Here is a 14,365-nt window from a genome sequence, read left to right as displayed (position 1 = left end):
AGAAGAGGGGAGGGTGAGGGAATAGAAGAGGGGAGGGTGAGGGAATAGAAGAGGGGAGGGGGAGGGAATAGAAGGGGGAGGGTGAGGGAATAGAAGGGGGGAGGGTGAGGGAATAGAAGGGGGGAGGGTGAGGGAATAGAAGAGGGGAGGGTGAGGGAATAGAAGAGGGGAGGGTGAGGGAATAGAAGAGGGGAGGGTGAGGGAATAGAAGGGGGAAGGGTGAGGGAATAGAAGGGGGGAGGGTGAGGGAATAGAAGAGGGGAGGGTGAGGGAATAGAAGAGGGGAGGGTGAGGGAATAGAAGGGGGGAGGGTGAGGGAATAGAAGGGGGAGGGTGAGGGAATAGAAGGGGGAGGGTGAGGGAATAGAAGGGGGAGGGCGAGGGAATAGAAGGGGGGAGGGGGAGGGAATAGAAGGGGGGAGGGGGAGGGAATAGAAGGGGGGAGGGGGAGGGAATAGAAGAGGGGAGGGTGAGGGAATAGAAGAGGGAAGGGTGAGGGAATAGAAGAGGGAAGGGTGAGGGAATAGAAGAGGGGAGGGTGAGGGAATAGAAGAGGGGAGGGTGAGGGAATAGAAGAGGGGAGGGTGAGGGAATAGAAGAGGGGAGGGTGAGGGAATAGAAGAGGGGAGGGTGAGGGAATAGAAGAGGGGAGATTGAGGGAATAGAAGGGGGGAGGGTGAGGGAATAGAAGGGGGAGGGTGAGGGAATAGAAGGGGGAGGGCGAGGGAATAGAAGGGGGAGGGCGAGGGAATAGAAGGGGGAGGGTGAGGGAATAGAAGAGGGGAGGGTGAGGGAATAGAAGAGGGGAGGGTGAGGGAATAGAAGAGGGAAGGGTGAGGGAATAGAAGAGGGAGGGTGAGGGAATAGAAGAGGGGAGGGTGAGGGAATAGAAGAGGGGAGGGTGAGGGAATAGAAGAGGGGAGGGTGAGGGAATAGAAGAGGGGAGGGTGAGGGAATAGAAGAGGGGAGATTGAGGGAAAAGAAGGGGGAAGGGGGAGAGAAGTAAAGAAGGGAGAGGGAGGGATATTTTTTAACTGGAAGGAGGAACCGATATTCTTGTCATCAGGTTGGAGGCTGCCCAGACAGAATATAAGGTGTTGCTCCTCTGACTAACATGTCAGAACAGGAATAGTAAGTAAAATATTTGGCCACTGGGAAGTTCTACTGTGGAGGTGCTCAGTAAAGCAGTTCCCCAATTTACAATGGGTAGTGGAAGGAGGCAGAACCACGAGGGAAGTGATAGGCAGCTGGGGGGAGGGGGCAGAGTGAAATAGGGCTGCCTATCCCCTCCCGCATGGTTCCGCCTCCTTCTACTACCCATTGTGTTTTCCCCTATTCCTTCTTCACCTTTCCTGCCTATCCCCTCCCTGCTTCCCTCTCTCCCACCCCTTTATCTTTCCCCTGACTGGTTTTTCACCTGGAACCTACCAGCCTTCTCCTTCCCACCCTCCTCCCACCTTCTTTATAGGGCCTCTGCCCCTTCCCCCTACAGTCCTGACGAAGGGTTCCGGCCCGAAACGTTGACTGATCGTTTCCACGGATGCTGCCCGACCTGCTGAGTTCCTCCAGCGTGTTGTGAGTGTTGCTTTGACCCCAGCATCTGCAGAGTATTTTGTGTTTAGACTAATTTGGAGTTTGTGGCGATTTGATATGCCACCAGAAACTCTGGCAGATTTCTACAGGTGTACTGTGAAGAGTATTCTGTTCGCATCACCACCTGGTTTCCAGGCACCAGCACACAGGATCAGAAAAAGCTGCAGAAAGTTACAAATACAACCAGCTCCACGATGGCTGCTAAGCTCCTCAGCATCGAGGACACTGTCAAACGGCGGGGCCTCGAGACGGCATCCGTCATAAATAACCCTCTCACCGTCTGGGACATCCCCTCCTCTCATTACTGCCATCAGGGAGGAGGTACAGGAGCCTCAGGACACACATTCAATGTTTCAGGAACAGCTTCTTCCCCACCACCATCAGACTTCTGAATGGACAGTGAACACTTCCTCACTATCCTTCACATTCACTGCTCATTACTTTTGTTAGTAACAATTCTGCCCTTGATCAAGAGTTTTCCCCATTTCCTTCAGCTCGGCAGACAGGTAAACTCCAGCCCTGGTGTAGCTGGAGTTCGAAGGTGGTTATATTGTTCAACAACACATTACTGTCTGTCAGGAGCTGAGTGAACAGACAGTACTGATCAGCATTCTCACGAGAGATAAAATATAGGAGCAGGAGTAGGCCATTCAGCCCATCGAGTCTGCTCCACCATTCAATCATGGGCTGATCCACTTCATCCAGTCATCTCAAATATTGATTAAATCTCCTTTGAGGAGTAACAAGGCACTTCTGACTACTGATGAATAAATATGCAGGTGATTATATAATGGCCAGCCTGACATGGAAGGCTAATTGCTGATCAGTGCAGGAATAAGTAATCAATAACACCTGTAAGCAATGAGATCCACTCAGTGGAAATAAACCAGCAAATCAAATTACCATGGGGAGTGGACATAACAATAATCTATGGTAATATTTTCATCTTGCCATGTCAAAACAAACTTCACAACATATTTCAGTAGATGTGGAGAGGATGTTTCCTATGGTGGGGGAGTCTCGAATCAGAGGGGACAGCCTCAGAATAGAGACGTCCCTTTAGAACGGGGATGAGGAGGAATTTCTTTAGTCAGAGGGAGGTGAATCTGTGGAATTCATTGCCACAGATGGCTGTGGAGGCCAAATCATTGGGTGTACTGAAAGCAGAGGGTGATAGGTTCTTGATTTAGTCAGGGCGTCAAAGGTTACAGGGAGAAGGCAGGAGAATGGTGTTGAGGGGGATAATAAATCAGCCATGATGGAGTGACAGAGCAGACTTGATGGCCTAATTGTGCTGTTCTACTCACACCGCTCTGCCAACAAGCAACTCAGAGTCTGAACTGGAGTGCAACACTTCAAACCTCAGGAACCTAGCCATGGTAGTGTAGTGGTTAGTCGAACGCTTCACAACACCGACTGTAAGCTTGGGTTCAATTCCCACCTCTAAGTTTCTGTGTTCTTCCTGTGACCGTGTGGACTTCCTCCGGATGCCCCAAGTACCTACGGGTTAGTGAGCTGTGGGCATGCTGGCGTAGGGTTCTCAGTAATACTAGGTGGACTGTTAACTGTTAATTGCTTATTACAAAATGGCTTCTCTGAGGTGTTATATTAAAATGGCTTCTCGTACTGTTAACTGCTGAGCAAGGGGTTCTCTGTAACAGCATGTTTGGGTTATAATTAGTGATAATGGAAATTGTATTCATTTGCTGGCCAATGGAAGTCGTGTTCTGTTATCTTGTATATGTGTGCTGAGTTGAGGAGCGTGGGCTTTTTTGGGAGGCAAGCAGAGAGGACGGACGTGTGAGGAACGGACAGCCCCAGGGCGGCAGATACCGGACCTCGGGGGTTCGGAGGGTGGCCGGAGTCTCGGAAGGACGTTGTGGATGGAATCGGAGGCGTGAGCTCCAACGTATTAAAATATTATGTGCACAAGACTGATAAGTTACTTCTGTAGTGCCTCTTCTTTTAGTTGTTGCTACTAACCCATCACTAAAAATTTGCTATAAAGTATAATTCTTTATCCACACTTGGTATATTGTTTGATATTTGTGTCATGGCTGATCACTGGGTGCCTCACGCCGTATCCGCACCAAAGCATCAGCACTGTTTGGCGGGGTCGATGGCACGGGTAGGCAGCCCCCAGCACACCCTCGGACTGCACCGGTCACTGACGTGAACAACACATTTTGCTGTATATCTCGATGTACGGTACCATGCAGAAGTTTGAAACACCCTAGATTTTTATAGTTTCAGATGGTATAGCCTCCGCAGAGCCCTGACCTCAACATCTTCGAGGCTGTCGGGGATTACCTGGAGAGACAGAAGCAAGCGAGACAGCCAAAGACTGCAGAAGAACTGTGGCAAGTTCTCCAAGATGCTTTGAACACCTGCCAGCCCATTTTTGTACAAAACTGCACAAGTGTACCCATGAGAAATGATGCAGTTTTAAAGGTCACACCAAACATGGATTTAATTTAATTTTTGTTAATGTCTACTGCTCTTTATAGTAATTTTTGATATTTAGAAACTTTCCATTTATTTTGGAAAGCATCTTTGCTTTACAGAATTTTTTTTTACATATGCTAAGACTTTTGCATGTGACAATTCTCATGTTCTAAGTCCTCGGCGATGTGTGAAAATGGCGGGCATCTTACCCAGCATCCTCAGCTGATCTGAAAGCACCCCAGCTCCCACAGCGGAGGCTGCTATGCGAATGTTAAGTGTGCATGCAACTGGAGGCAACTCCCCAGGTGGGGTACAGTGTGGTTACACCTGCCGCCCCTCAGCTGCCGTAAGGTAGGGCACCTGGATGAGTGGTGTTACAAAAATGACCTCTCACTCAGGCCCTCCATTGGTCGGAGTCGATCAGGGAGGTTGCATCCGAGCTGCCAACACAATACACAAGCCTGGGCAGTACGATACGGAGAGCAGCTGGCTCCCCCTCTCCACGCAGCTGATGAATCCACAGGAGTGGCAGAGTTTGCGACCACTGGCATCTCAGGAGTTGCCAGTCAACAACGTAGGACTGCCTGAGGGACCCCAGCTCCAGATTTTTCTGTACGTGTTTACTCCCAAAGTCTTCACCATGAGGAGGCATCACCGCAAGGCAGGAGAGTTTTCCTTCTCCCAGATGAGCTGCCAACCACGGCTGACGAGCCCCGTCTGCCCAAAGCGACTGGTGTTAAGGTGCCAGCGACCCACCTTTGCCCCTCCTCCTGCCAGTAGACAGTTCCGCTGGGCTTAGTAGCTGGGCCACACGTGAAGGCCAGGAGTTAGACACGGTTGTCAGAGGCTATTTGAAGTGCACGCCATTGGGAGCATTTAACTGGTAGTGGGGGCTTTTCCCCACTGCCCCCCCAGGCTAAAACAACATTAAGGAACCAGCCTCTCACTCACTGTCAGTAAAAATAAGTAACTGTTTATTGACTCCAGGAAGGAGAAGGAGGGTGACCGTGTGCCGGTCTACATTGGAGGAAGTCAGTAGTTCTAAATTCCTGGGCGTTAACATGAAAGATAGCCTGCACCCAGCAAATCACAAGCCCAGAGGACAAAGCAGCAGAATCAGGCCATTTGGTCCATCCAGTCTGTTCCACCATTCCATCATGGCCGATTTATTATCCCTCTCAACCCCATTTTCCTGCCTTCACCTCGTAAACTTTGATGCCTTTACTAATCAAGAACTTATCAGCCTCCTCTCTAAATACATCCAATGACTTGACCTCCCCAGCTGACTGCGGCAATGAATTCCATAGATTCTCCACCAGCTGGCTAAAGAAATTCCTCCTCATCTCTGTTATAAATGGACACCCCTGTACACTGCTGAAAGTATCTGGACTGGTTGCAGCGCGGTCTTGCATGGCAATTTGAATGTGCAGGAACGTCAGAGTCTGCAGAGTAGTGGACAGGGCCCAAAACTTCACGGGCACGATCCCCCACCACCCCACCCCATCAGGAGCATCGACAGGAGGCAACATCCATCATCAACCACCCCCACCACTTCACAGTTCCCATCAGGCAGGAGTCCCACACCACCACGCTCAGGATCAGCCGCTTCCCTTCAACCAGTGGGTTCTTGAAAAAAAAAACAACCGTCAGAACCCGGATCGCACCCAAAATGCCGGAGGAACTCAGCAGGTCAGGCAGCATCTACGGAAAAGAGTACAGTCCATGTTTCAGGCTGAGACCCTTCGGCAAGTCCAGCATCTGCAGATTTTCTTTTGTGATCTGACAACCTGAATCACTGCCATTTAGCAACTCGAGAACCATTTTGCACTGAAATAAAATCTTTTATTGTTCTAATTGTATTCCTTCTCATAAAAAATGTGTATAATTTGTTACTGATTTCCTTGAGAATGCTGCTTATACCACGTGTCTGTGTTTGTGATGCTGCAAGTTAGTTTTTCTTTTCACCCACAGCCACGTGGACTTGCGTAGATGACAATGAACTCAAGTTCAACCCAGGATCAGTCCTGAACTCCAGAGCTGTCTATGTGGAGTCTGCACATCTTCCCCACGACCACGTGGACTTGTTCGGTCCTGAATTCCAGAGCTGTCTGTGTGGAATCTGCACGTCCATGAATTGCTGAGTTAACTGACCCCTGGCGTTTAGGAGAGTTGTTGGCACTGAGATAGAGAACGACCTACATGCAAAGAGTCACGTGGAATGCACCAGGAGCTAGCATAGACAGTGGGCCGAAGGATCAACTGGAACATAGAACAGTATAGCACAGTACAGGCCCTTCAGCCCACAATGTTGTGCCCACCTTTTAACCTCCTCTAAGATCAATCTAACCCTTCCCTCCCACCTACCCCTCCATTTTTCTATCATCCTTGAACCTACCTAAGAGTCTCTCTAATGTCTCTAATGCATCTGCGTCTACCACCACCCCTGATAGCACATTCCACCCACGCACGCACCACTCTCTGTGTCAAAAAACATCCTCCCCTATGCTTTCCTCCAATCATCTTAAAATTATGCCCTGTGCTATTAGCCATTTCTGCCCTGGGGGAAAAAGGCTTTGACTGTCCACTCGATCTATGTCTCTTATCATCTTCTGTACCTCTATCAAGTCACCTCTCATCCCCCTCCTAGCTCTTTGTGGGAGTACACCCAGAGTGAGTACAGGCTCAGTGGGCCGAAAGGTCTTCATCCGCATGGTAGAGGAGGCGATGGTCAGTTCAACGAGGACTGCAGACCTGATACCAGCCATCAAGGACATGTATAGGGAGTTGGAAAGGGGTCAGTAACATCAAGAAGGATCCCACCCTCTCTGCTCACGGACTGTCTGTCCCACTCCCATCAGGGAGGAGACTACGTGGCATCCACGCCAGGACCTCCAGACTCAAAAACTGTTACTTTCCCCAAGCAGTAAGGCTGATCAACTCCTCCACCCACAAACCCACCCCTCCACACCCCCAACAACCCACCCCTCCACACCCCCAACCACCACTACTTTATCATTTCCCGATAGTCACCTTATGTACAGACACTCCTGTGCCTTGTGTCACTTTATTGACAGAGAATCAATCTGTGTATATAAGCTCTCTTGTGTATCTATATTTAAAGTGGTTCATTATTATTGTGTTCTTTATCTTAGTGTTTTTTTCATGCTACATTGGATCCAGAGTAACAATTATTCCATTCCCCTTTACACTTGCGTACTGGAAATGACATTCGACAATCTCGAATCTTGGTGTGTGCTGAAGGTTCAGGCAAATGAAAGTCCCCAGCCTCGTGACAACCCACTCAAAACAAAGGCAACAGTCATACACCCAATGAAGCAAGCAGACACAATCCAGTCTGCCAACACTAATCACTCGATCCAACCAGGACGCACATTCCACTGTTAATGAATCAACAAGCTGACAACATCTGACACACATGCACAAAATCTAACACCGTCCTGACGAAGGATGCCAGAACCTGAAACGTTGACTGTTTATTCTCCTGCATAGGCACTGCCTGACCTGCTGAGTTCCTCCAGCATTTTGTGTGTGCTGATCTAGATTTCCAGTATCTGCAGAATCCCGTGCTCATGTCCGACACTGGGTCAGGGCAACACGTTTAATGAATTTACATCTTCAGATCATAAGACACAGGAGCAGAATTAGGCCATTCGATGTCTGCTCTGCCAGTCCATCATGGCTGATTTATTTTCCCTCTCAGCCCCAATCTCCTCAAAACCTTATTTGCCCTTTGTAACTAAGCACCTGTCAACCTCCATCTAAATATGACTTGGCCTCCACAGCCGTCTGCTACGAGGGGAGGGGTGGAGAAAAACAACCACAGAGTTCACTCCAGCCTGTTGAGTTTTAGGACCCAGCCGCGTGCCCCGTCAGGGACGGTCGCTCTCTGTGGGTTCACCCATCTCACTGAAATCTCAGCCGTCGGGGGCTGTGGGAATTCGTGAAGGCGCCTTCATGTTTTGACAGTCAAAGCAGCTTCGAAGGCATTGAGCTCATCTGGGAGTTGTCCGCCACGTTGCTGGGTTTCACTTTGCTGGAGGCAATGGCATTCAAGCCCTCCCACAGCGGCCGAGCATCCTTCAGCGATTCGAGTTTGGACCAGGACTGCCACTTCGCACGTGAAATGATTCTCAGGGTTGTATATGGTGACATGCACGAACTCTGGTAACAAGTTTCCTCTGTACTTTGGGGGAAGCACCACAGGTGAAAATGACACTTGGCATGCTGTAAACACAAGAGATTCTGCAGATGCTGGACATCCCAGAGCAACGCACACAAAACGCTGGAGGAACTCAGCAGGTCAGGCAGCATACACGCAGAGGAATAAACAGTTGACGTTTCAGACATCACCAGGACAGACCCGGCATGCTGGCCATTATCAGTAGTGGCACTGAGTACTGCAATTGTGAAGTTATGTGGCAGCTGTATAAGGCTGGACTTACAAGCTCTGAAGATGAGGCAGCATCTATGGAAAAGAGTGAAGAGTCAACGTTTCAGGACTGGAAAGGAAGGGGGACAGGCACCAGGACAAAAGGTGGGGCTGGGGGAGGAGGATAGTTAGGGGGTGGGTGAAGCCAGGTGGGTTGGACGAGGTCAAGGGCTGGAGAAGGAGGAATCTGATAGGAGAGGAGAGTGGGCCATGGGAGAAAGGGGAGGAGGAGGGGGCCCCAGGCCGGTGAGAAGTAAAAGGTCAGAGCGGGGAATAGGGGGTGGGGGGGTGGGATTCTGTTCACCAGAGGGGGAAATCGATATTCATGCCACCAGGCTGGAGGGTACCCTAATGGAATACAAGGTGTTGCTCCTCCACCCTGAGGGTGGCCTCAACTTGGCACAAGAGAAGAGCTTTATTTGTCCCAAGTACGACACTGAAACTTACAGAGATATGAGTTTCTTAACGCCAAATACATCAGCAAGAATTGTCCTGGGGGTTGGGGGAGGACACACTTCCAGCACCCACAGAGCGCGTCCACAGCTCTGTAACCCGCGTCCACAGCTCGGTAACCCCGACCCGCGCACCCACGGCTTGGTAACCCTGACCCGCCCCACCGTGTAGTTTTGGGCACCCCATTATCGTTGTGATGTTATTCAACTAGAACGAGAGCCAGAATGGATGTTGACTGGGTTACAAGGAGAGGTTGGGCAGACTCGAACTTTCTTCTCCGGAACGTGGGAGATTGAAAGGTGACCTGATCGAGGGATAGAAGATCAAGAGGGTACAGACAGGGTGAAAGCACACGGGCAAGAGATTTAAAAAGGACATCAGGGCGGTGGCTTCTTCATACGGTGCGCATTTGAAATGAGCTGCCAGAAATAGCGGTTAAGGCGGGCGCATTACAAATGTTTAAAAGCCTTCTCGCTGGACCAAGGAGAGTCTGCAGATGCTGGAAATGCAGAGCGCCGCGGAGGAGAAGGAGTACAAAATGGAGTAGAAGCTGGCAGGTGATAGGTGAAACCACGCAAGGGGGAAGGTTCAACGATAGGAGAGGATGAGAGGGCAATGGGAAAAGCTCGCTGGGTGGGTGAGTCAGTTAATTGGTCACATTTGTGTGTCCTCCCCATAAGTGTGTGGGTTTCCGCCGGGTGCTCTGGTTTCCTCCCAGAGTCCAAAGGCGTACCAGTTCGTAGATTAACTGGTCATTGTAAATTGTCCTGTGATTAGGCTAGGTTTAAATCGGTGGGTTGGTGGGTGGCACAGCTCGCTGGGACAGAAAGGCTGACCGCACTGTATCTCTAAATAAACAAATATAAATAAACAGAGTCAGCATGGAGGAATGGGCCAAAGGGCCTGTTTTCCTGTTGTGTGAATTTGTAACACTAACATGGAGGAAATGCATCACAAACAGGCTTTAAATTGCCATTATGGTTGGCACTTTCATTATGGGCCAAATGTCCCGTCCTGTCCTTTGTTCATATACTGACACTCAGAATAGTCAGTGATTACACTGGAAAACCGATCGAATGCTGAAAGGCCCCGTTGGGGTGGATATGGAGAGGACGTTTCCTGTGGTGGGGCGAGTAAAAGACCAGACAGAACAGCCTGAGAATAGGGGAACATCCGGTTAGAAAGGAGATGAGAGGGAATTTCCTTAGCCAGAGAGGGACGATTGTGTGGAATTCGTTGCCACAGGTGGCTGTGGGGGAGAATTCTCTGGGTACATTTAAGGCAGAGGTTGATGGGTTCTTGATGAGTCAGGGCATGGAAGGTTACAGGGAGAATGGGATTGAGAGGGTAAATACATCAGCCATGATGGAATGGTGGGGCAGAAACGACAGATCAAAAGGACTAATTCTGTTCTTATGTCTTATCAAGTTCAATTATCATTCTGCCGTATACACGTACAGAACGTATACAGCCTTCGTTCAAGGACCAAGGTGCAAAACAGCACGTATATCCCATACAGAATGCACAGTAATATTAACAGATAACCCTGCCGTGGACAGTCCCAAACACGGCGGTGAAAGGAAAAGAGCTGGCCACGGGGCTAGCAATCCCAACGAGACACCAACTGAAGCTTCGAAGACCTCACCCCGAGGACAGGGAGGATACTCAAAGAAGATGGGTGACGCCTGGAGACAATGTGAAAGAGCGGCCCAGAACCAACGTTTCCTCAAATTGCACAGACCAACCATTGCTCGGAGAAGGAATTATTAGACAGTCTGAAAACTACTTTAGAGAGGCACAAAATAAATTTCCTTTGCTGTGCGGCAACGAAAGATATGTGCACGGCAGCCATTCAGTTACTGCGCACCCGTGCAGTTGAGAGGGAAAAATACCCAGGGCAGAGGACTCTGGCCAGCTACTGTCAGCGGCTGAACACGAAGAACAATACCACCAGATAATAAAATGTATTCTGCACACTGTGTGCACAAGCTGACATACGACACATAGCTCAATACGCAACACTGTAATGATACTGGCCCTGACAGAAGAAACATCCACTACATTGAAGCAGGGTCTCATACTACGGGAAGATGCTGATTTCACCGGGAGTACACACGGTGACACTGTCACACCAACTCACACCTGGGGGTAGCTGATTTCACCGGGAGTACACACGGTGACACTGTCACACCAACTCACACCCGGGGGTAGCTGATTTCACCGGGAGTACACACGGTGACACTGTCACACTAACACACACCCGGGGGAAGCTGATTTCACCAGGAGTACACACGGTGACACTGTCACACTAACACACACCCGGGGGAAGCTGATTTCACCAGGAGGACACACTGTGACACTGTCACACTAACACACACCCGGGGGAAAGCTGATTTCACCGGGAGTACACACAGTGACACTGTCACACTAACACACACCCGGGGGAAAGCTGATTTCACCGGGAGTACACACAGTGACACTGTCACACTAACACACACCCGGGGGAAAGCTGATTTCACCGGGAGTACACACAGTGACACTGTCACACTAACACACACCCGGGGGAAGCTGATTTCACCAGGAGGACACACTGTGACACTGTCACACTAACTCACTTTCTGTGTAGTTGTTACTCATTGTTACCACATCGCCGACACGAGCTGCTGACTTCTGCTCCCTGTCGTCATTGGCTGCTCACCGCAGTCCAATCCTCTCTCCAGGCTGCGCCGACTCTCTTCCCCACGGTTAGACGGAGTTGTGACGTTCAGACAGATGCCAGGGCCGGGCATCCATGTGGGCACACGTGGACATTTCTCGCCACCTGCATCTGCAAAGCAAAAGGCATTTGAAATTATTCACAATTTAATACAATCAGTTTCATCGGATTCTGCCCGCGTACTGCAGCCATTGAACACTGCACTCCCCAAAGACATCAGACCAGAATGAGGTCATTCGGCCCATCGAGTCTGCTCCACCATTCCATCATGGCTGACTTATTATCCCTCGCAACCCCTTTCTCCTGCCTTCTCCCCGTAACCTTTGATGCCTTGACTATTCACGAACCTGTCAACCTCTGCCTTAAATATACCCAATGACTGGGCCTCCACAGCTGGCTATGGCAATGAATTCCACAGATTCACTACCCTCTGGCAAAAGAAATTCCTCCTCATCTCTGTTATTAATGGACGTCCCTTTATTTTGAGGCTGTGGCCTCTTAACCTCCACTTACCTACTATAAGAAACGTCTCTCCATGTCTAACTGGGCCTTCCGATACACAACATACATCAAAGTTGCTGGTGAACGCAGCAGGCCAAGCAGCATCTATAGGAAGAGGCGCAGTCGACGTTTCAGGCCGAGACATCTCGGCCTGAAACGTCGACTGCGCCTCTTCCTATAGATGCTGCTTGGCCTGCTGCGTTCACCAGCAACTTTGATGTATGTTGCTTAAATTTCCAGCATCTGCAGAATTCCTGTTGCTTCCGATACACAATAAGCTTCAATGATATTTACCCTCCCCCCCATTCTTCTAAACTCCAGCGAGTACAGGCTCAGAGCCTTCAAACCCCCTCATCTCCATGAAACCCCTCTGGACCCTCCAACATAAGCACAACCTTTCCTGGATAACTGCTCACCGAGACTCCAAGACCAATGCCTTATAGAGCCTCAGCATCTCATCTTTGTTTTTTATATTATATTCTAGTCCTCTCGAAATGAATGCCTTCCTGACCACCGACTCAACCTGCAAACTAACTTTTGAGGAATCCTGCACAAGGACTCCCAAGTCCCTTTACACCTAGATTTTTTTGAATTTTCTCCCTGTTTGGAAAATAGTTTGTTCCTTCTCAGGTTCTACGCCTCTGCATCCTCAAGGCTCTGATTATACCTTCACCTGTCATTGGTGCAGTGTGTGTGTCACCAGCACCCACCTTTGTACTTGCCCCATGCTGTTTGTGTCTGTCTGTCTGTCTGTCAACCCCTACCCTGCTTGTCGTATGCACCGGGCTGCTCCCCCTTTGGGTCTGATTCTCCTCCAGAACCCTCCCATTCTCCCCTGCCCTCCCCACTCCAACCGCACTCACCCTCTCCGTCTGGTCACAAGCGCCTCTTTGAGGGAAGTCACATGATCGCCCCGGGTCACGTGGGGATTCACGGGGAGACGGGCGCGGCACCGGCACCCGCGCATACTCCTTTCGCGAACCGTCACGGCCCCGCCATCTTTGATGCTGGCGGGCAGTGGCGTGATCTGGCGCCACCTAGCGGGGCGGAGGGGTGACCACCCCCCGAGTCACTCCGGGTCCAGGTCCGGCTCCGGAGGGTGTCTCGCCCCGTCACTCAGGCTGCTGAATTCTCCGTCCTCATCAGTTTGACCCTACCCTGAATCCGATTCATTACATTACTGATTTACGTGTAAAGTTGCAATCTGCGGATGACTCCCTGTGCCGGGAATGGGGCGATCGCACGGATGAGGCAGTGGCTGCGGGGCGGGTGGAAACTTCACTGGGGAAGGGCTGACCTCTGCAAGAGGGTCGGCTTGCACCTGAACTGCACGGGAACCAATATCCTGGCTGCGAGGTTTTCTGATCTGCTACTCGGGAGAGTTCAAACTCATTTTGCGGGGGCTGGGAACCGAAGCCCCAGGTCAGTACGGGAAGGATTGGAAAGTCGATGTCAGGGAAAGTGTTGAAAGGCAAAATCAAAATAACGGGTATGATGTGTGTATGTTAATCTAGGAGTGTTATGGGTAAAGGAGATGAACTTGGAACTACGTGGAACTACGATGTTAGAGCCGTTTCTGAAACTTGGTTGAGAGAGGGGCAGGAATGGGTGATTAATGTACCAGGTTTTCGAAGTTTTAGAAAAGATACAGGATGAGGTAAAAGAGGGTGGGGAGTTGCCCTATTAACCAGCGACAATATCACAGCTACACTCAGAGGAGGCATGATGGAGGGGTCAGACATTGAGTCCATTTGGGTAGAACTCAGGGTGCCCTGGGATTGTACCACAGAACCACCCACTCCCCACCAATAGCCAGCGGGACATCGAGGAACAGATACCTCATCAGATTAAGGGAATACCAGGGTTGTTGTCACGGGGGATTTCAACTTCCCTAATGGATCTATCTATCAATCGCAAAAAGACAGAATGTATGATGATATCCAAAAAGAAGGAGAATCCTATCTGCAGGCTGAGAATAAACAGGGAAGACATAAAACAAGTACAGAACTTTTGCTACTTAGGAAGCTGGGTGACATCAGATGGCAGGTGCGACTTTGACATCAAAAGAAGAATAGGGATGGGAAAAGACACCTTTAGGGGAATGAAGAGTATACTGACCAACACTAAACTAGGCATGACAACCAGCCTCAGAGCACTGAAATGTTACATTTATCCAGTTATGTTATATGGCTCAGAATGCTGGACAA

At 50.0% G+C, this 14,365-nt stretch overlaps 1 protein-coding gene and 1 long non-coding RNA gene across 4 annotated transcripts in view; one reads left to right on the top strand and one right to left on the bottom strand.

Annotated features, from left to right (window-relative positions):
• Positions 1-13,072, bottom strand: part of mroh1 (maestro heat-like repeat family member 1) — a 141,921-nt gene extending 128,849 nt beyond the window's left edge. For both annotated transcript variants that reach the window (XM_063044670.1, XM_063044671.1), the window contains exons 1-2: positions 13,022-13,072; positions 11,557-11,768 (exon numbers count right to left, since the gene is read on the bottom strand). In XM_063044670.1, coding sequence (XP_062900740.1) covers positions 11,557-11,578 — 22 coding nt within the window. In that variant the 5' untranslated portion in view covers positions 11,579-11,768; positions 13,022-13,072. The remainder of the gene's footprint in view (positions 1-11,556; positions 11,769-13,021) is intronic.
• Positions 3,323-7,175, top strand: LOC134343683 (uncharacterized). Of its 2 annotated transcripts, none has more exons than XR_010017320.1 (3): positions 3,323-3,490; positions 3,841-4,044; positions 6,010-7,175. It is a non-coding gene; the product is annotated as an uncharacterized LOC134343683 (long non-coding RNA). The 2 variants fall into 2 exon arrangements; XR_010017319.1 differs by having other exon boundaries at positions 3,323-3,502.
• Positions 13,073-14,365: the final 1,293 nt, after the last annotated feature.

Source organism: Mobula hypostoma, chromosome 3 (genome assembly GCF_963921235.1).
Source record: "Mobula hypostoma chromosome 3, sMobHyp1.1, whole genome shotgun sequence".
Taxonomy (NCBI): Eukaryota; Metazoa; Chordata; class Chondrichthyes; order Myliobatiformes; family Myliobatidae; genus Mobula; species Mobula hypostoma.
Note: the sequence above shows the minus strand (reverse complement) of the source record. Positions and strands in the feature narration are given on the sequence as shown.